General features: G+C 37.8%; 1 protein-coding gene and 1 long non-coding RNA gene across 11 annotated transcripts in view; one reads left to right on the forward strand and one right to left on the reverse strand.

Moving 5' to 3' along the window:
- The window catches only part of LOC135198703 (uncharacterized), a 990,834-nt gene extending 981,748 nt beyond the window's left edge, over positions 1–9,086 (reverse strand). For 9 of the 10 annotated variants that reach the window (XR_010310874.1, XR_010310872.1, XR_010310873.1 and 6 more), the window contains exons 1-4: positions 8,997–9,086; positions 4,851–5,027; positions 2,496–2,607; positions 691–952 (exon numbers count right to left, since the gene is read on the reverse strand). Coding sequence is in view for 1 of the 10 variants with exons in the window: in XM_064226546.1 (XP_064082616.1) it covers positions 691–952; positions 2,496–2,607; positions 4,851–4,886 (410 nt within the window). In the remaining 9 variants the exon portion in view is untranslated. The remainder of the gene's footprint in view (positions 1–690; positions 953–2,495; positions 2,608–4,850; positions 5,028–8,996) is intronic. The other variant, XR_010310875.1, reaches the window with a different exon arrangement.
- Positions 841–19,574, forward strand: LOC135198705 (uncharacterized). The gene is made up of 5 exons (XR_010310876.1): positions 841–975; positions 10,508–10,578; positions 11,268–11,367; positions 18,189–18,287; positions 19,215–19,574. It is a non-coding gene; the product is annotated as an uncharacterized LOC135198705 (long non-coding RNA).
- The last annotated feature ends 1,624 nt before the right edge of the window (positions 19,575–21,198 follow it).

Consider the following 21,198-nt stretch of genomic DNA (forward strand, 5'->3'; position numbering starts at 1 on the left):
AACGTAAACAAACGTGCATGCTCTATATTTTTTATACGTGCATATTTTCTTTATGAAGTTTTAATTCCGTACACATGTATATACATACATGCATGCATATATATATATTTATACATATATATATATATATAATATATAGATATATATATCTATCTATATATATATATATATAGATATATATATATATATATATATATTATATATATAGTATAGGTATTATCCTGAAATCTAACAATGGTAACATAAGTTTCCGTTTAGAGTGACGAAAAAAGCAAAACATCTCGATTGCAATCAGGAGTTCAGTGACCTCCTAAAGTAATGAAAGATTATCGGTTTTTTGGAAAACGAGAAGGAAATGAAAAATATTTAACACTAATATAAAAGAATAGGACTTTTAGAATATAGAAAGGAATTGGGTACTATATGGCTCTGAATCTATAATGATTGAAGGATTTCTAGAGTACAAAAAGGAATTAGTTATATTTCTAAAAATTAATATTCTAAAGCATCAAGCCAACTAATCTGAAGGTTTCATTATCGTGCGCTGGCAACCTGCCCCCAAGAAATCAGACGCATTGTTGACCAGTAGCTTGCCAGACCACAATCATCAAATCTCCAGACTCGTTGGCTGCGGCTATAGTATCCTAAGCGTGCATATCCTTCATTGACTCGTAGGACTGCCCTTCTTACCTCCCACTCTGAAAATATTTTTTCCACAATCCTTTGCTCCAGGACTCCCTGTAGGCGGGTGGCGGAGGATCTAATTCCGCCTTCTTCTCCTGATCCTGCAGGTAGGATTCCCTCCAGGTGTCGCTGTAGGATGGCGGAGGATCGTTCCGGGGCGGCTGCGACTGCTGTTCCGTCGACGCCTGCGTCCGTGTCGGCAGGGAGGGAGCGCCCCTGCCGCGGTATTCCTTCGACAGGAGTAGGATACCGATCATGAGGACAACGACTGGAGGACATTGAAGAAATAAGGTCAGTGGGATAATACCCTAAATGGGAACTATTTCAAGCTTTATTTTTAATTTGAGAATTACTTTTTTTTTTATTTTATTATCTAGTTTACTCCTTCGCTACTTCTTATCTATTCAAGAATAGAATGGCGTATAGAATTTAGGCTACTTGCCAAGCGCTGGGACCTATGAGGTCATTCAGCGCTGAAACGGAAATTGACAGTAACAGGGTTTGAAAGTTGCAACAGGAGGAAAACCTCAAGGCAGTTGAACTATGAATCAATAGTTAGGAGAGGGTGGAAAGAAAGAGAATATGAACGGAGTTACAGTAAAAGGAATAAAAGAGGCTGCAGCTAGGGGCCGTAGGGACTCTGCCAAGACCCTTAAGTAATGCCTACAGTGCACCGCATTGAGGTGCACTGATGGCGCTAGTCCTCTACTGGGCCTTTCTACTATAACCTAGCTTATCCGAACGCTATGTAATCTGTAATATACTGGATAGCTACAGTGTAATGTTTTGTCTGGTTTGGTATTTATTTCAGAAAATTACTTTTTCATTTTTTTCGCAAATCTAAACCACTACAGGATCCAGAAAGGAGAAGGATTACAGTAATTTTAATTATATTCGACTTATTTATGCATGGAAGATCTTCCTGGCATGATTGGCTAAATGTAATTGAGAATTGATGTTCAGTGACAACGAAATGCTTAATATAAAAAATATTTATATAAAATACGTATTAACATAAAACACACTATGAATAGAAATGGCTTTCATTCTTCCTCGCTATTCATGTTATCTCACATAAAAACAACATTGTATGTGCAACCATACTTAGCAAATTAATAGCTTTTAAGCCTTGTTTATTATGAATGCGCACGCGCAGTTCGTATGACAGCAAACAAGAATAATGATAAATCATTCATTCCTGTTGAGAGGTACTGACGTCAGTGCACCTCACGCGGTGCACTGTGGGCACTACTACTTAAGGCTCTTTGCAGCGTCCCTTCGACCTCTAGCTGCAACCGCTTTCATTCCTCTTTACGGTAACTCCGTTCATATTCTCTTTCCTCCATCTTACTTTCCACCTTCTCCTAACAATTGTTTCATAGTGCAACTGCTTTGAGGTTTTCCTCCTGCTACGCCTTTCAAACGAATTTACTCTCATATTCCATTCCAGCGCTGAATGACCTCATAGGTCCCAGCGCTTGGCATTTAGCCAAAATTTTATATTCCATTCCATTAAATAAATAATCATGACTGAAAATCAACGAAAACACAAAAATAAAAATAAACTCGTAAGTCCCAGCGCTTGGCATTTGGTCAAAATTTCATATTCCATTCTATTCTGTTCCATTCCATAAATAATCTTGGGTGAAAATCAATGTAAACAGAAAAATAATAAAACCTCATAGGTCCCAGCGCTTATTCTCTGTCCAAAATTTTGTATCCCATCCCATTCCATTCCATAAATAATTATGGGTGAAAATCAACGAAAACAGAGATAGATAAAAATTTAAAAAATATATATATTTCCTTACCTCCAGTGACGACGATATAATCTCCTACCTTCCCTTTCTTCCTCTGCATAATCAGTAGGCCTACGGCCACGATGATGGCTGCCGTGGTGAATATGAAGTAATGGATGCATCTCTGCCAAAGAAAAAAATTAATTATAGTAAATTAAGTTAACAAAATTCATACAACATTCACAGATAGATTATATATACTATAATATACATACTTATATATATATATATATATATATATATATACTATAATATACTACTATATATATACATATATATATATATATATATATATATATATATATATATATATATATATATATATATAGGGTGCATGACTTGACGTCATAATGTGACTGAATAACTCCAGTTATTAACGAGCCTGACTCTCAGTGTTATTCAAAATAAATTACCCAGTTTATAAACGAATTTGAATCTCGATGTTGTTCAGCATTATTCAAAGTTCGTAGTTATTTATAGCAAGGAACAACTTCCGAAGTAATCGTGTTGATGCGAACTCGAACTTCGGTGTTATTCAATTTTGTTCATCGGTATTCATTGCTCCGTTGTGATTCACCATCGCGAAAAACTTCGAAGTCTGTGAAGTGCCTGATTAATCAGTGGCCTATATCAGTAGGCCTATTGATCGTCAATGTCCGAATGTTTGTTTGTATGGTGTTTTCCCGTTGCATGGAACCAGTGGTTATTCAGTAACGGGACCAACGGCTTTGCGTGACTTCCGAACCACGAGTGAACTTCTATCACCAGAAATACGCATCTCTGACCCCTCAATGGAATGCCCGAGAATCGAACTCACGGCCACCGAAGTGGCAAGCAAAGACCATACCAACCACGCCTCTGAGGCGAGTGATCGCAAGGCCTAAGTCAAGATAACTTCTGTGAATTTCTGCAAAATGCAACCCCCTCCATTCCTTTTACTGTACCTCCATCGTATTCTCATACCTCCATCTTACTGTCCATCATCTCCTAATAATTATAATCGCACTACCGCCAGCTTCCGTTTCTGCGATGAATGACCCCATACGGTTCCAGCGCTTGGCCTTTATCCCATTTTCATTATAATTTCAGTAGATGAAACCTATTCGCGTGGAATAAGCACGCCAAACGGGCCACTGACTAGAAATTCAGGCATCCTAAGAATGTTTGGTTAGTTACAGCAGAGAAGGGTTTAGGTTTCCGGGATTTAATATTTATTATTAATTATTATTAAAGTAATTAACTTTTATAAAACTTTCATAGTTATTATTATTTTTTTTTTCTTTTTGCTGTTCGACCCCCGTCCCCCCTTAAATCCGCCACTGAATTGGAGCTTTGTGTCTCCCCCAAGAATTTTGTTCAGCTGATTTCTGTAAATTGTCTTTCTCGACTGACTGATAAATATATAAAGCAAACCTTAATCAGATGCAGTGATACACTACGCTTCTCTAAAAAACATACGAATTAAAAACAGTCGGTCGAGAAAAGCAACTTACAGAAATCAATTGAACAAAATAATTAAAGAGACGAAGGCCTCCAAGTCAGTGGCCTCCAAGTCAGTGGGGGCAAGGGTGGAACGAGCAGGCCATGAATGGCCCAGGGCCCCACACCCCAGCAAAAAATAAAATAATAAAATAAAATAAGAAATAAAGATGTATAATAAATAATTACTTAAATAATAATAATAACAACAACATAAATGAGAGGGTAAGATCAACGGCCACCGGATTTGAGAGCCCCCGCCTCCTCCCCTCTAAATCCGCCCCTGCTCCAAGTAGATCAAGAAAACATCAATAACGATTTTTCACTCCGAGCCGTCGGCCTAATCTGAAGAGCCTTGGTTAGACCAAGGTAAAGTACCTTGGGTTAGACTAGGCGCCAGTTTCATTTCTTTTCCTTGATTAACTAAACAACGCTCTCCGATAAGCAATCGTGATTAAGTGGTCCTTGAGATAGTGTCAATGATCACAGCAATTATTGGGAATCTCTTCCTGGTTCCGTATTCCTCGAGTCTTATAGCCTACCGCCCTTCTTTGCGCGTGTGTATGTTTGTGTGCGTAGGTATGTAAGAATGTGTGTACGTGTAACTTTATATATATATATATATATATATATATATATATATGTATGTATATATATGTATATATATATATATATATATATATATATATATATATATATATATATAGTATATGCGTGTATCAATATATGTACAAACACCGTATGCGCTTACAGGCCCGACTACGTACAAAGACGAAACCCAACCAAGTTTATCAACAAAATTATTAAGATATTCTCGATATTTTTTTCTCTCTATCTATCGTCTCTTACACTCACACTGCACAAAAGGATTTGACTCATCTCTCTTACCCGGATACTCGTCGGAATGCTATCGAAAGGCAGCATCGTCCCTATTGTCGTTTACTAATCTTCTTCTTTCCAAAGTACACGAAGGAAGTCAGTCAGTCCCGTCACTAATCCAAGCTCCGTTTCGGCACTGTATCCCAGACGCGCCTGTATCCACTGTCACTGAGCGAGAAAGGGTTCCTGAAAAGCAGGATGTTATAATCGTAATTCATAATGGCTGGAGATTCATAATGAAAGTGAATTCGGTGGCATGCGTTAGGAACCTCATTATTAGAGAATTTGAAGGTAAACTGGATCGAGGTGGTCGTAGGGGAGCGCGTGTGCGCCATCTATTGGCCTAGCACATGACTAAGAATATTCATGCGTGTGTGAATATACATTGAGCAATCCCCCCGTGCGTTTGTGTGTGTGTGTGTGTGTATATATATATATATATATATATATATATATATATATATATAAATGTACGTATGTGTGTGTATATGTATGCATATATGAAGATAAAAGGCCCATAAAACACTAGTCGTTACTCGCTTGTAAAATAATAGATAAAAAGATATTTCATATCACAATAAATTCAAAATCTCCAATGAGAGAGAGAGAGAGAGAGAGAGAGAGAGAGAGAGAGAGAGAGAGAGTCTCTCAATAGTATCAATTCTATAGCCAATCTTCGACAAACCAATATGGGCAAAATCAAAGGTTGTTCATTGATTTATTGTTATTATGATAACCAGTATAACAACAGCCGTTGAGTTTGTCATTAACATTTTGTTTATTTAGAGGTCTCGTTATCGTAGGATCTATAAACATTTTCAGGTTTAACATTGACTATCAGATTTAGATCTTTGACGAAATTTAATGCGAATGCAACGTCCAGATTACAGCTTGTCGAAAGCGATAAGCGTAGCAGATAACGCACGAGACAAAATCAAGCGAAACGACCCTTGGTTTCTTAGGAAGGGTTCAATTTGAAGGACACGGACTTCTTATCTATGTATATGACTGTTATGTTTAATCACTTACTATCTATTTAATTGCTTTTTCTCATTATTATTATTATGATTACATTTTTTTGGGGGGTGGGGTGTCTATCACAGTCCTCCAATTCGGCTGGGTGGTATTTATAGGTGGGGTTCCGGGTTGCATCCTGCCTCCTTGGGAGTCCATCACTTCTTACTACGTGTGCCGTTTCTAGGATCACACTCTTCTGCACGAGTTCTGGACTCATGCATTATTATTATTATTATTATTATTATTATTATTATTATTATTATTATTATTATTATTATTATTATTATTATTTTTCAGACGATAAACCCTTTTCATATGGGACAAGCCTACAGAGGCCATCAGAAATTCAAGATTCCAAAGACTATGGTGTCCACGTGCAAAAAGTTATAGAAGATAACAGGAAATAAAAAAAAAATACACCAGTTTATAGACAAAGAAAAAAATATCAATTAATCAATTGATAACTAAGCAAATAAGAAAATAGACAAACTGGCAAAATACAAGGTGACTTGTCATAGAGCACTAATGCTTAGGATGAATTATTGAGTTACTAATTGTACTTTTAGCACCCAACCTCAAAATTTCTCAAGAATTACTGCAAAGGAATGTGGAATTATTCACATATTTTTTTTAACAGATTATCTAGTTTTATTTCTGACTCTTCAGTCAGACAAGCAGGCGGACTGAGATGGTGCAAGCAATTAAATAAGGAAAATTTTGTCAATATTGTTATAATGTACAGCAAAACTATAAAATCTTTAATTCGAATACAAGGCTTATCTCGTTCTTTGTGTCAATGCACTGTAGTTTGATAAACATGATAAAAAAATGATCGTGTCGAAGAATGCGACCGAAAATGCATTAGCGAACTGTAGTCACTTTTAGGGTACTACCACGGCCAACTATAGGTATCCGTGGTACTACCTACATGATATGACGGACGTATGGGTCTAGTTTAGGTCCAGAAACTATAGTGTACCAAACGTCATTCTTTCTGTTATTTTCCTTTAATAATTTTTGTTTTTCGAGGATTTTCGCCTCTTTGAAATTTGTTCATTAGCCGTTTGAACTTTATATAGTCGAAACTCATTCACTTAACACAGAAACCTTGCTTGGAGATAGGCCGTTTGAGCAGCCATCCAACAATAACAGCTCCTCTCCCATTCCCACACCCGCACCCCACCCCCAACCTCACTACGTCCCGTCACTGAAAAAATGTAAATAGATAAAGTTCCGCTCTGCTTCTGATACAATGATTCATGGTCACTGGACGCTCAAGTACACGATGGCGAACAGGTTGACGGATGCTTAGATGCGCCTAGTGAGATGTCTTGTGTTGGAACTTCACGTAGAAAGTGAGCTTGCGATGGGCTATCAGCGTTCCTTGTAGCTTGCTCTAGTACCATTATGCAATCGAGTGCTAAGGTGTACGTGGTCTAATAACTAATACACCATAGAGATAGGAGATGAATGATAAGTCGTTAGGACGCGCAATATAGGATAAAAACTCAGAGACATTGCACATTTGGCGCCAAATATTAAGTAACACGATGTATTTCTAGGCTTATAAAAGAAAGCAAATAGAGCAGGCACTGATTTCGGTTGTTTACGTTTACTATAGCAGTAATATATAATGGTTCTCATACGATAATCAGAGCAAAATATAGCTGTTATTATTATTATTATTATTATTATTATTATTATTATATTATTATTATTATTATTATTATTATTCAACCCGAGACTATACCGTGATTGAATAAGTCTAGAGAGCTTTACTTCCCAATTATAGTGTCCACAGAAAAAATATAGAAACGAGTGATTGAGTAAAAGATAAAGGGGAAATAACAACAGAAATAAATCGCCTAAAGACAAGTAAGTATAGTGTCAGAAAAGGTAAGGGAACACTACACAGCAATTTTGGGATCTTTATAGGCTTTCATAAGCCTATGACAAAGCCTATGTGTATCCAAAACATATCAAGGAAGAGTATTCTACAGTATAGCAGCACAGAGGATAAAAATAAAAGACTTTTGGTATCCAAATTTTCATGAATGAAAACCAATGTTGGGGAAACTGAAATCACAACAACAAATTGTTTTTAACAAATTGTTTTAAGGAGGCTTCAGACATCCAAATAGTGTAGTGGTCTTCTTAGAAGAGGATGGCCACCATGATACAATCATGCTATTGTCTCCAAATTCTCCAGAGATATAGGAAGCCATGAGGGCAATACTGTACATAATTAGATATCTATGTTTTATATACTCTGCAGATAGGAAGGAAAGGTTGGGCATATAACGCAAAAATTCTTTGCTGTAAGCTAATTTAGGGTTTAGGCCCACTCCTGCCATCTAGCTAATGATATATTCCCACCACTTTTTGATAAAACTATCTAGATCGCAGGTTAATATTGGGTGAATTATTAATACAAATTAGTTAAAGATCACTGAGTCACGTGACTCATGTTCTTAGAGTCTCACGGGACAAGGCGGAGTTTGAGGTGTTGGACAGCTATGTTACAAATGATACAAAGGATATGGATGAAAATGAAAAGGAAGAAAACTGTGCAACTGAAACCAAAGGAAGGCTGCAGAGAATCATAATTACTGCTTATATTATGACGTGTGAGGCACATTGTAGACGCCACCGTCACACCAAAAGTGTAGCATTTGAGTGAACTACGAATGCTGAAATACCTGTTGCCTTAATCATAGAGGAATTAACTTTAGCTATTTTTTTTTTTTTTTGCTTATAATAATATCGTCATAGAAATTAAGGGATTGACTTGCTGGATATTGGTCTTTGTGATAGTATGATAGAACTGTAATAACAGATTATATGGAATTTGGTGATCACAGAAATATCAGATCATCTGAACATTCTAGTGGGTCCGGGGTAAGATAGTTTAGGTTTGGTATGGGAAGAAGAGATTAGAAAATAGTAGAGTATGTTTATATTTCGGAAAAGGGGCTTGATTATTATGTATTTCAAAGTATGTTTGATTAGAGTAATAATGTGTTATGGCCAATGACGTGAAGTAGATCAGGTAATGTAGGGTAGGTTAGTACTATAGCATTTCATTATTTCAGTTTGCATAGGCCTAGCGAAGAGAAGCAACAAAGTTTAGTTACTCACTGATATACAAGAGATCCAGCAAAACTCCGAATCACGCACTATGTTTCAGTGTTCCCTCTGAGTGCCTCAAAACACGTCTGAGAGCGCCACGTCTGAAGCTAGTCTTTTAAGTATACACTAAATGTCCATAAATAGTATCGCTTCGTCGATAAGATAAAGCTGATATGCATTTAATCTTTTCCTTCAAATCATGTAAACAAACGTTGTCAAGGTAGAGAATAGTTGAAAGCTGTAAGGGCTCACAGTTGTGACAGTTTCTGAGATTGCGTTTTCTCAGAGTAGCCTACAATATAGTGTTTCGTAGCCAGGGAAAGAGTTATATTTCCCATCAGACTTTATAAATGCTGTTGGATAGAGTTGACTTACCAACCTATACTTTAGAAATTGCACTTGGAGCATGAACAAAAAAAAAACAAAAAAAAAATGCCCGAAGTTACTTAAATCTAGTGAGAAGGTGATAGAGTAGCCATAGCAAACCTCAGTTAGACCTGTCATTGGTCACTGGCTCGACTCCAATGAACTCTCACGGCTGTGATACCTGAAATGCATCTGCACTCAGATAAAATAGCATACGTTGAAAGTTGACTCTCTCTCTCTCTCTCTCTCTCTCTCCTCTCTCTCTCTCTCTCTGAAATGATTTGAAAAAAGATCAAGGCATCATATTTGAGGTTGTTAACACCTTCAGAGAGAGAGAGAGAGAGAGAGAGAGAGAGAGGATGTCATGAAGTACGATACAAAAGAATTATGGGTCTCCTTTCAGTGCGAAAGGTATAATTTTATTGTCCTAGAGCCCGGGACAGAAATGAACCGGTGAGTAGGATATCAAACTGTTTCGTAAGACCTCTCTCTCACTCTCTCTGATATATAACTACCAAGGATTGTTAAATCTCTTCATTTTAGCATAAGGTGGCAAAAAGTGAACCACGGGAGTGGACCTAGTGGTGGACCTGAGGTGAACAAACGACGGAGAACTTGGACCTGAAAAGATTTTTTTTATTTATTGTAATCTTTACTTGTCATTAGTTTTTATCTGGGGATTATTTTAAAGATTCATTGATTCGATTATTTTGATGGACCTAGATGATAGCTGTATCACTGATGAAATGAGAAATCATGTCTGAGACTATTGCAAGTGTGACTGTGCCGTATATATATATAATATATATAGATTATATATATATATATATATTATATATATCTATATATATATATATATATATATATATATAATATATATATATCTATATGTATATATATATATTATATATATATATATAGATATATATTATATACATATATATTGCCAGTATACCCTTGAGTGCGTGTGCTTATTATATGGCAAAATACATCTTCATTATTCTTAAAAAATGTGAATATGTAAGGGTGACGGTGTGTGCAGTAGAGTAAAATGTAGGCTTATACGCGCGCTATATGGTAGATGTGTCGAAGCCTACAGCTCGAGTCTCCCTTGAAGCAGATTTTAACCCTATTATTTCTGTCTTTTATTTCAGTTGAACTGAGACGGAGCCAACGCAAAAGATGAGAACGACCAAAATTCTTCTACTCCTCACATTGTTCCACAGTAAGTTACATTTTATGAGACACGTGACCGTATTTAAGGATATCTCTTCTATGAGACGCATGACTGCAGTTACAGAGATATCTCCGGCACATGGGTTTTCCATAGATGTTGTCATTCAGAGCCTTGATCGGTAAATGATGTTTCTTTATGTCGTCTCTCGTTTTATTAATGTTTCGTTCTACGTAACGATTCAGATTGTTTTAGATAAGATCTTTTTTTAGACCCAGTTTTACCTGTCAAAGATTTGATAGCTTTTGAAAACTTTTAGACATATAACTTGTATTTGATCTACATTAAGTTTAGGCAAATATTTCCTAAGTGTCATTGAAAAGAACCCCTGGCTTCGTAATGCTCTCTCTCTCTCTCTCTCTCTCTCTCTCTCTCTCTCTCTCTCTCTCTCTCTCTCTCTCTCTCTCTCTCTGTCCTCTGTTTTGTTTTGTTGTTTTGTTCTCCTCAGCTGTATGTATATGATAATATGAGAACAGTTCTCTTCTCTCTTCTCTCTCTCTCTCTCTCTCTCATTTTCTGCTCCGATAGCCTGAGGCAGCAGAATCAGGAAATTATTTTTTATGTCAGGTACAGGAAACCTTGACTGCGTAATGCTCTCTCTCTCTCTCTCTCTCTCTCTCTCTCTCTCTCTCTCTCTCTCAGGGGAGACGTGATGTTAAAACCGATTCAACTTCCCACAGGGGCATCGTCGCAGTCCTTCCCAGTGGATGGAGATAACTGCAACTTATTTACTGACGGCTTACCTATCTATTGGATGGACAGCCAAGGACAATGCTGCATGTAAGTTGTAATCTCTCTCTCTCTCTCTCTCTCTCTCTCTCTCTAGGGAAAATAGCATGATCGTATTATGCATTTCAATCGTTATTCGTTCTATTTTACTCCCCCAGAAAAAAAATTGGAGAAACGTGAATTTTTATTGAAATCGGTCCGCTGAATTAATTTCGATTATCTTCATAACTTATTTGTTTATCATGCTTCCACACAGAGGCCGATGGGAGTGGAAACCTAACATATTTATCCTGCCCAGGTCTTATTTAAACATGAAACAAGGTTAGAGAGAGAGAGAGAGAGAGAGAGAGAGAGAGAGAGAGAGAGAGAGAGAGAGAGAAAACTGAGTTTGACAAAATCCTTGAAGAATTGTTCGTCATAATTCTTGGGGGATTCCCTTGTATTAATAAAAAAAAAACTTATTTTTACATTGATTTCAATCTTTTAAACTGTTTGCTATCGATAAGTGACGATCTTGATTAGGCATTACTAAAAACCCCCGCCTTTAATTACGGTTTTATTAGTTTCGTGTCATTTCTGTTTCTTGTTGAATACAGATTTGTGAGAATAATTGGTTTGTGTTTGTGTTTGTGTGTCCAGTGTTTATAAGGTGTTAGACGTGCTGTCGAAGAACCTTTTGTTTACCCCGTCAGTGGACCTCGTGCGGTGCACTGTAAGCATTACTTAAGGTTCTTTGCAGCGTGCATTCGGCCCCTAGCTGCAACCACTTTCGTTCTTTCCACTGTACCTCCGCTCATATTCTCTTTCTTCCATCTTACTTTCCACCCTCTCCTAACACTTGATTCATAGTGCAACTGCTTTGAGGTTTTCCTCCTGTTACACCTCTCAAACCCTTTTACTGTCAATTTCCATTACAGTGCTGAATGACCTCACAGGTCCCAGTGCTTGGCCTTTAACATGAATCCTACATTCAACTCAGCTCAACCTTTTGTTTAGGCATAAGAACCCACTATAATACTGTGGTGGTTTCTGCTCTGGAGATTCATACTAGATTCAGCAGTTAATGGCTGGATGTGATTTTGAATACAGCCTCTCTCTCTCTCTCTCTCTCTCTCTCTCTCTCTCTCTCTCTCTCTCTCTCTCTCTCTCTCTCTCTCTCTCTCTCTTTTAGTCTTATGTAACGTTATTTTCTGTCTCTGGTTCGTCTTCCTGGACCATATTATTTCTTAGAATTTTTTATTATACCATTTCAGTTTTGTATTGTATGGAGACTTAACTGAGAGAGAGAGAGAGAGAGAGAGAGAGAGAGAGAGAGAGAGAGAGAGAGAGAGAGAGAGAGAGAGAGAGAGGGGAGTTGGTTTGATATCTTAAGAGAATCAGAATTCGACGTGTTTAATTCGGTTGATTTCTAAATCAACTAGTGAAGGTTCCTTTGTCGAATTTATCCCTAATAACCTCCACTCATTTGCGTTATCATGTTACTCTTAGGGTTACTGTCATCGATAGTGTTAATGATAAAATTACTGCCACAATAAATGCTCTATAATTAACGATAACCTGGATTTTTAATTACCGTTGCTATCACCACGAGAATATTATCAACTCTGTTACCATTTTTATAATTTTGCTTATCGCTAATAGAGATGGTAGTAGTAATATTAGTGAAAATAGCAGTGTTAGTATTATCGTTATGATCGTTGGTGTTTCTTCTTATTCCTATTCATGAAATGATTTCAATAAATTTGAAATTGTTATGGAAACTATCGTAATGATACCACCACCACTTCATCGTCAACACTATCCTCATCATCTTTTATAGTGTCATGAATATCGTTATCGTAATTAATAACTTTAATTAGATTTTCAATGCTTCCTGCTGATACTGTATTATTATTATTATTATTATTATTATTATTATTATTATTATTATTATTATTATTATTATTATTATTATTATTATGCTGAAAGGGATGGCTACATCTTTTTTAACGGGTCTTGCTTAAGAGAAGGTCTACTTCCTTCCTATATTATTATTATTATTTTATTTTTTTTATTTTTTTTGCTCTATCACAGTCCTTCAATTCGACTGGGTGGTATTTATAGCGTGGGGTTCCGGGTTGCATCCTGCCTCCTTAGGAGTCCATCACTTTTCTTACTATGTGCGCCGTTTCCAGGATCACACTCTTCTGCATGAGTCCTGGAGCTACTTCAGCCTCTAGTTTTTCTAGATTCCTTTTCAGGGATCTTGGGATCGTGCCTAGTGTTCCTATGATTATGGATACAATGTCTACTGGCATATCCCATATCCTTCTTATTTCTATTTTCAGGTCTTGATACTTATCCATTTTTTTCCCTCTCTCTTCAACTCTGGTGTCCCATGGTATTGCGACATCAATGAGTGATACTTTCTTCTTGACTTTGTCAATCAAAGTCACGTCTGGTCTATTTGCACGTATCACCCTATCCGTTCTGATACCATAGTCCTAGAGGATCTTTGCCTGGTCGTTTTCTATCACTCCCTCAGGTTGGTGGTCTTGCCACTTATTACTACAAGGAAGCTGATGTTTCTTGCACAGGCTCCAGTGGAGGGCTTTTGCCACTGAATCATGCCTCTTTTTGTACTGGTTCTGTGAAAGTGCCGGGCATTCGCTTGCTATGTGGTTTATGGTTTCATTTTTCGTATTGCACTTCCTACATATGGGAGAAATGTTATTTCCGTCTATCATTCTTTGAACATATCTGGTTCTTAGGGCCTGATCTTGTGCCGCTGTTATCATTCCTTCAGTTTCCTTCTTTACCTCTCCCCTCTGTAGCCATTGCCATTTGTCATCGCTGGCTAGTTCTTTAGTCTGTCTCATGTATTGTCCGTGCATTGGTTTGTTGTGCCAGTCCCCTGTTCTGTTTGTCATTCTCCTGTCTGTATATTTCTGGGTCTTCGTCTACTTTTATTAGTCCTTCTTCCCATGCACTCTTTAGCCACTCGTCTTCACTGGTTTTCAGATATTGCCCCAGTGCTCTGTTCTCGATGTTGACGCAGTCCTCTATACTTAGTAGTCCTCTTCCTCCTTCCTTTCATGTTATGTATAGTCTGTCCGTATTTGCTCTTGGGTGTAGTGCTTTGTGTATTGTCATATGTTTCCTGGTTTTCTGATCTATGCTGCGGAGTTCTGCCTTCATCCATTCCACTATTCCTGCGCTGTATCTGTTTACTGGCACTGCCCATGTGTTTATGGCTTTTATCATATTTCCGGCGTTGAGTTTTGACTTGAGTATCGCCTTGAGTCTCTGCATATATTCTTTCCTGGTCGTGTCCTTCATCTCTTGGTGTTTTATATCCCCTCCTTCCATTATTCCCAGGTATTTGTATCCAGTCTCATCTATGTGTTTGATGTTGCTCCCATCTGGTAACTTTATCACTTCAGTTCTCGTTACTTTGCCTTTTTGTATGTTGACTAAGACGCATTTTTCTATTCCAAACTCCATCCTGATGTCCCCAGATACAATCCTTACAGTCTGGATTAGGGTATCTATTTCCTTGATGCTCTTACCATACAGCTTGATGTCGTCCATGAACATCAGATGGTTGATTCTGTTGCCTCTTTTCTTGAGTTGGTACCCGGCATCCATCTTCTGTAGTACTTTTGTCATGGGAATCATGGCTACTACGAAGAGTAGTGTGGACAGTGAGTCGCCCTGGAAGATCCCTCTCCTGATAGTAACCTCTGCTAGTCTTATTCCAGAGCTTGTAAGTATTGTATTCCAGTTGCGCATGTATTTTTTGAGGAAGCTGACGGTGTTTTCCTCTGCCCCATATATTTTCAGGCATTCTATTAGCCATGTGTGTGGTATCATGTCGAAGGCTTTCTTATAGTCTATCCATACCATGCTTAGGTTGGTTTTCCTTCTCCTACTGGTCTTCATTACCAATTTGTCTATTAGGAGCTGGTCTTTTGTGCCTCTACACTTCCTTCTGCAGCCTTTCTGTTGGTGGGAGATGGTGTTTGTCTCCTCTAGGTAGTTGTATAGCCTTTCACTGATGATACCTGTTAGTAACTTCCACATTATTGGTAGGCAGGTGATAGGCCTGTAGTTACTGGCTACAATTCCCTTACTCTTGTCTTTTTGTACTAAGGATGTTCTTCCTGTGGTCATCCATTTGGGTGCAAGGTGATTTGAGATACAATGCTGGAGTTGTTCTGCTATTCGTGGGTGTAGGGCCTTGAAGTTTTTGAGCCAGTATCCATGGACTTCATCGGGACCTGGGGCTTTCCAGTTTGGCATTTTCTTTAGTTGGTGTCTGACGGTGTTGTCGTGATCTCTGTGAATCTTTGTTTTATTCTCCGTTTTTTCTTCCTTGACTTCCTGGAGCCATGTTGCATGTTTGTTGTGTGATACCGGATTGCTCCATATGTTTTCCGAGAGTCTCTTACTTGGTTCGGCTTCAGGGATATCTTGGTGGTTTTTGTTCTGTTGGTATCCCTTATTCCTGTTCATGTACCGTTGGATCTTATGTGCTTTGGCCTTAAGCCTCTGTTTTACATCTTCTATTGTGTTGTTTAGTCCCCTCTCTTGTACTTTGTATTTCTCGTTGAGTTCCTCCCTTGTTTTCTTGCTTCTTAGCTTTTTTTCTGCCATCTCTTTCAGTTTACTTAAGTCAGATCTCATCACCATGATTTGCTTTTCCAGGCGCCGTTTCTAAGGAGGTTGCTGTTTTGGTTTCTGTGGTGGTGGTGTTGGCGTTCGAATCCCCATCAGTTCTGCTACTAATCTTGCTCCTGCATATGCCAAGTTATTTGTTTCTGTGATACTGTTGGTGTGTATTATGGCCATTATTTCATTGACCTCACTTGTTTTCTCCCTTAATTTCTTGGTGTTGTACGCTTTCATGGAGGGGATCTTTGTTTTCTCTGTATCTGGCTCCATCCATTGTCTATCCTTTTCTACCCATTCCGTCCTCTCTGTTACTTCGTCGGTGTTTCTTTGTGTCGTTGTTTGATACCTCATCATCCCTGTCGTCTTCTGTGGCATCGTCTCTCAGTTCGTCTTCGTGTAATTCGTTGTCGTGTGACATTTCCCTTTCCAGTTCTTTTTCTGTTGGGGAGAGCCAGTTCATTTTCTTTATGTTCCTTACTTGGTCTGCCAGCCTCTGCTCTGTTTGGGGGGTGTTATTCCTCTCATTCCAGATGTTGACCAACCTTCTTCTATATCCTCTCTCCGTCGGGTTGCTTCTGATGTAGCATCTCCATATTTCCTTATTTTCTTCTCTTGTCCATTTCTTCCTTTGGTTTGTTTCTGTAGCTCCATTCTCAGGCTGTTGGTTACTGTCGTTGTGGTGGTCAGTTGCTGGATGACGACCTCCAAGTACCTGACCGTCTTCCCCTTCAATTGGGTTGAATACCTGGCTGCCGGACGAAGCTCCTCTGTTGCCAGAGGTTCCATTTATGTCGTTGTCGTTTATTCGTTCATTTCTTAACATCATTGCTAAGTTTTGCTATTTAACCCATAGCTGGACCCTACCCCATCATTTACAGCTGAGTAGACTGAGGAAATTATGGTAAAGATCCTTTCCCAAGGAATCAACGCCGAGGAGAGCGGTCACCCATCCAACGACTGACAGCCCCAATGTTGCTTAACCAGTCCATTGACGACCTAACTCACTCTGCCACGGCGCCACATATTATTATTATTATTATTATTATTATTATTATTATTATTTAGTCTATCACAGTCCTCCTAATCGACTGGGCGGTTTTTATAGTGTGGGGTTCCGGGTTGCATCCTGCCTCCTTGGAATTCCATCACTTTTCTCCCTTTGTGTGCTGTTTCTAGCAGCACACTCTGCATGAGTCCTGGAGTTACTTCGGCATCTAGTTTTTCCAGGTTCCTTTTCAGGTATCTTGGGGTCGTGCCTAGCGTTCCTATGATTATGGGTACAATTTCCACTGGCATATCCCATATCCTTCTTATTTCTATTTTCAGGTCTTGATACTTATCCATTTTTTCCCTCTCTTTCTCTCCAACTCTGGTGTCCCATGGTATTGCGACACCAAGGGGTGATACTTTCGTCTTGATTTTGTCAATCAACGTCACGTCTGGTCTATTTACACGTATCACCCTATCCGTTCTGATACCATAGTCCTAGAGGATCTTTGCCTGATCGTTTTCTATTATTATTGTTATTATTATTATTATTATTATTATTATTATTATTATTATTATTATTATTATTATTATTATTATTATCGTTGTTATTGTTGTTGTTGCTCCTCCTCCTGTGAAATTCAGTGTGGCGATTAAAAATCCAATATGATCTCAATGGATTGTATTAAGGAAAAACATAAAAAAAAAAATAACAAAGACTTTCCCAGTGTTTACGATAAAAAAGCCTTTTAATGGAAACACTGTAGGAACACCACTGTTCTGGGCTTCGAAAGTCTTGATTAGCATATTTACAAATAAGATGATAGTGGATGTTTAATTTAGATTATTATTATTATTATTATTATTATTATTATTATTATTATTATTATTAATTATTATATTCGGTGCACTGTAAGCATTCCTTAAAGTTCTTCACAATGTCCCTTCGGCCCCTAGCTGCAACCTCTTCTATTCCTTTTACTGTACATCCTTCCATATTCTTTCTTCTATCTAACCATCCGCCCTCTCTTTGCAATTGTTTCATACTGCAACTGCAAAAGGTTTTCATCCTGTTACACCTTTCAAACCATTTACTCTGCTTCCCTTTCAGCGTTGAATGACCTCATAGGTCACAGTGCTTGGTTCTTGGCTTAGATTTTATATTCCAGTCCATTCTGTTCTACTCTCATTATTATCATCATCATTAATATTATTATTTTAATCCCAACCAGATGCAAGATCATGCGGACGAAATGCTTCAGAGTAACCTGTCTACCGGCCCCCCTGAACGCCCCCCAGTGCTTCCGATTCGAGGCTTGTGGTTGTCCTTGGTAAGAGTCATTGAATTCTTTCCCTTTCATATCTTTCTCTCTTTTTTTACGCTCTGCTGTGACTGAGAAAACCATAATCTTCATATATTATGACGTATTTATTCAACGGCGCAGTTTTATTTATTTATACACTGTAAGCTGACCTTCCTTCATTCTCCTGAGAACTTGAGTGTTGGTATAAATGCGCATGTGCTGTTTCTCACGAAAGCACACGAGAGAGAGAGAGAGAGAGAGAGAGAGAGAGAGAGAGAGAGAGATATAGTACACTATAATATTGATCATATCAAAACTGTTGAGAGAGAGAGAGAGAGAGAGAGAGAGAGAGAGAGAGAAAGTGTACCATACATCTGTAGTGATATTGATCTTATAAAACTGTTGAGAGAGAGAAAGTGTGTGTACCATACATCTATAATATTGATAGCATATTAAACTGCAGAGAGAGAGGAGAGAGAGAGAGAGAGAGAGAGAGAGAGAGAGAGAGAGAGTATCGTACATCTATAATATTGATAGCATATCAAACTGTTGAGAGAGAGAGAGAGAGAGAGAGAGGATGACCAAAAAATTACAGTTTGATCTGTTTACTTCTTCGTTGCATAGCATTACCATAAAAAAAATAAAACATCAACACATGCCTAAAACGTGTGGTCATCTAATCTAATATTAAAATGGTTCAGAGCATAAATGATAAGACCTAAGAATAGATTTAGGAATAAATTTTGGGAATATTTATCATTTTTTGCAAACGAATTTTATCTGTAAAAGCATCTTAGCATGAAAAAGAAACTGCTGCCTCAGTGCTCTATGAGGTCTTTTCCTCGGCTTTTTGCTTTGCTTTTTTTGTAGATTAATGAAAATTTAAGCTAAAGAAAAAAAGCAGAAGAAAAATTCACTATGCATAGCTATAAATAACTTCTTAATTTGTTTCAGGTATCTTTGTGGCTCTTCGATAGCCGGGATTCTAGGCTTTATCGCACCTTTTTTGGGAAAATAGAAGTCGCCAGTGTCGACAAAGAAATATGCACCAGCCTAGTAGAGCGCTTTACTAACGAACACTGCTCGCCAGGGTAATGTTCAAGTGCGACATATTTTATCCAAGTCACAATCAATATAATCAGGTCTAACTTTTATGTGAGTGCAATGGACGTTTAAGAACTAATTGTTAAAACTGTGAGATGCAAAAAAATAATCTTGTTATTTTGAGAACTTACAAACATTTTCCAAAAGTTTTCGAAGTTGGTTCGCCTGTTGCCGTAATGATCAGTTTAGTAAACGCAACGTATCAGTACAGACAGTAGGAACGAGAGAGAGAGAGAGAGAGAGAGAGAGAGAGAGAGAGAGAGAGAGAGACTGAACTTCGATAAAACGAAATGCATTCACGGACTCCTCCACCTCGAAAGTAGCTCGTCTTTTGTCTTACCTGCCACGCTCGGAACGCAGCTTCCAAACCAAAGATGGAGAAATAATTTATTATACATTACACGGGCGTTTAGCACTGCCTAAGAAGCAGAATAGCTTACCTAACTGGTATTAATAGGTAGCTTTAACCAGCGATGTTCACATGTTATGCACCTTGCGTATACATAGTACAATCCATGCATGTAATTGTAGCATCAATGTAAGTGCCTAATACCCCGTTTTTCTTAAATCTTGGGAACTTTCATTTCACTACTAAACTAGAAAGCCCATTTCCATTTGGTGCTGTCATATAACTTGTAATTAATGTAACTGATAGGAAATTTATGAGATTTTAGGATGCCATACACCTAAGATGTTTAATAGTGATGAGATATGTTTAAGTGTAGGTATAAGCCATCTCGAAGATGATGTCAGCTTCAATTTCTAAAAACGAAATTCGTTTATAATAGTTTCACAATCAAACAACCTAGGGAATTCCTGATTTAATCAAGTGGCATAATGAAGACATCGTTCTGAATAGCGACTGCAGTAATTTTTACACTTTAAGAACCTTTGCTGCAATACTTCCAACTTGGTTACACGTTCGTTCAACACCAGTAGCATTGATTTAATCTTTTTTGTTCCTACAAGTTTTTACATCTATCTAAATACAGGATTTTCAGTCATAAAGATTCTTAGAACAATGTAACTTGTCTTTCATGCACAGTCAATAGCCACCCTTCCCAAAAAAAGAATGTATGACTAGGCCATCACCATCATTCATTCTGACTTTTGGATCGTCACATACTCTTCTCTTTCTACTTTTATGCAGTTCCCACCGCCTCTTTGGTCTCATCGAGTCTATGAATCACTTGTTTCCTTATTCTGTCGGTACAGATAAAGTTTGTTCCCAAATAACAAGATTATAGTGCACCCTATCTTCCATGGTCCATGCTGTTAATCACATTATTAATCACCCGATGTGTCTTGCTCCACTTCCTTCTATTGCCTCATTCTTACCAACAAGTAACGCATGCCTTGTTCACCGTTATTTACAGTTTCATACTATTCGATCGATATTTAGTTTGTAATTTGGCTGATGTTTGAAAATATATTGTTTGTCATTGATTATTAAGTCTACGAATTAATTAATGAACAAATGCTCTTAAAACGTTAATAAAGTCCTAATTGGAAAGTTTTAATTGCATTAATTATTCAGAATTTATGCTGAGCTAACGTGTTGGTAATTTATGACAAAATTTTAGTAGGTACATGGATATTTTGAATGCGTTTAAACATAAGACGTAACATCCAGTTATTACATCATTCTACTACGCACTGAGAATAACATCTCTGTTCTGGATGTACTCCTTCGTGCATCAAAAGGAGAGTAGCTAGAAAATTCTGGAACTGCCGGGTCAGCCTCTCGCCGGAGACGCGTTAAACGCCCCAATAAGATGTACCTAAGGCTGGCCTGAGCCACCTGAGGAATATTCATAACCCTATGACGCATAGG

The sequence above is a fragment of the Macrobrachium nipponense genome, chromosome 22 (assembly GCF_015104395.2).
Source record: "Macrobrachium nipponense isolate FS-2020 chromosome 22, ASM1510439v2, whole genome shotgun sequence".
Lineage (NCBI taxonomy): Eukaryota > Metazoa > Arthropoda > Malacostraca > Decapoda > Palaemonidae > Macrobrachium > Macrobrachium nipponense.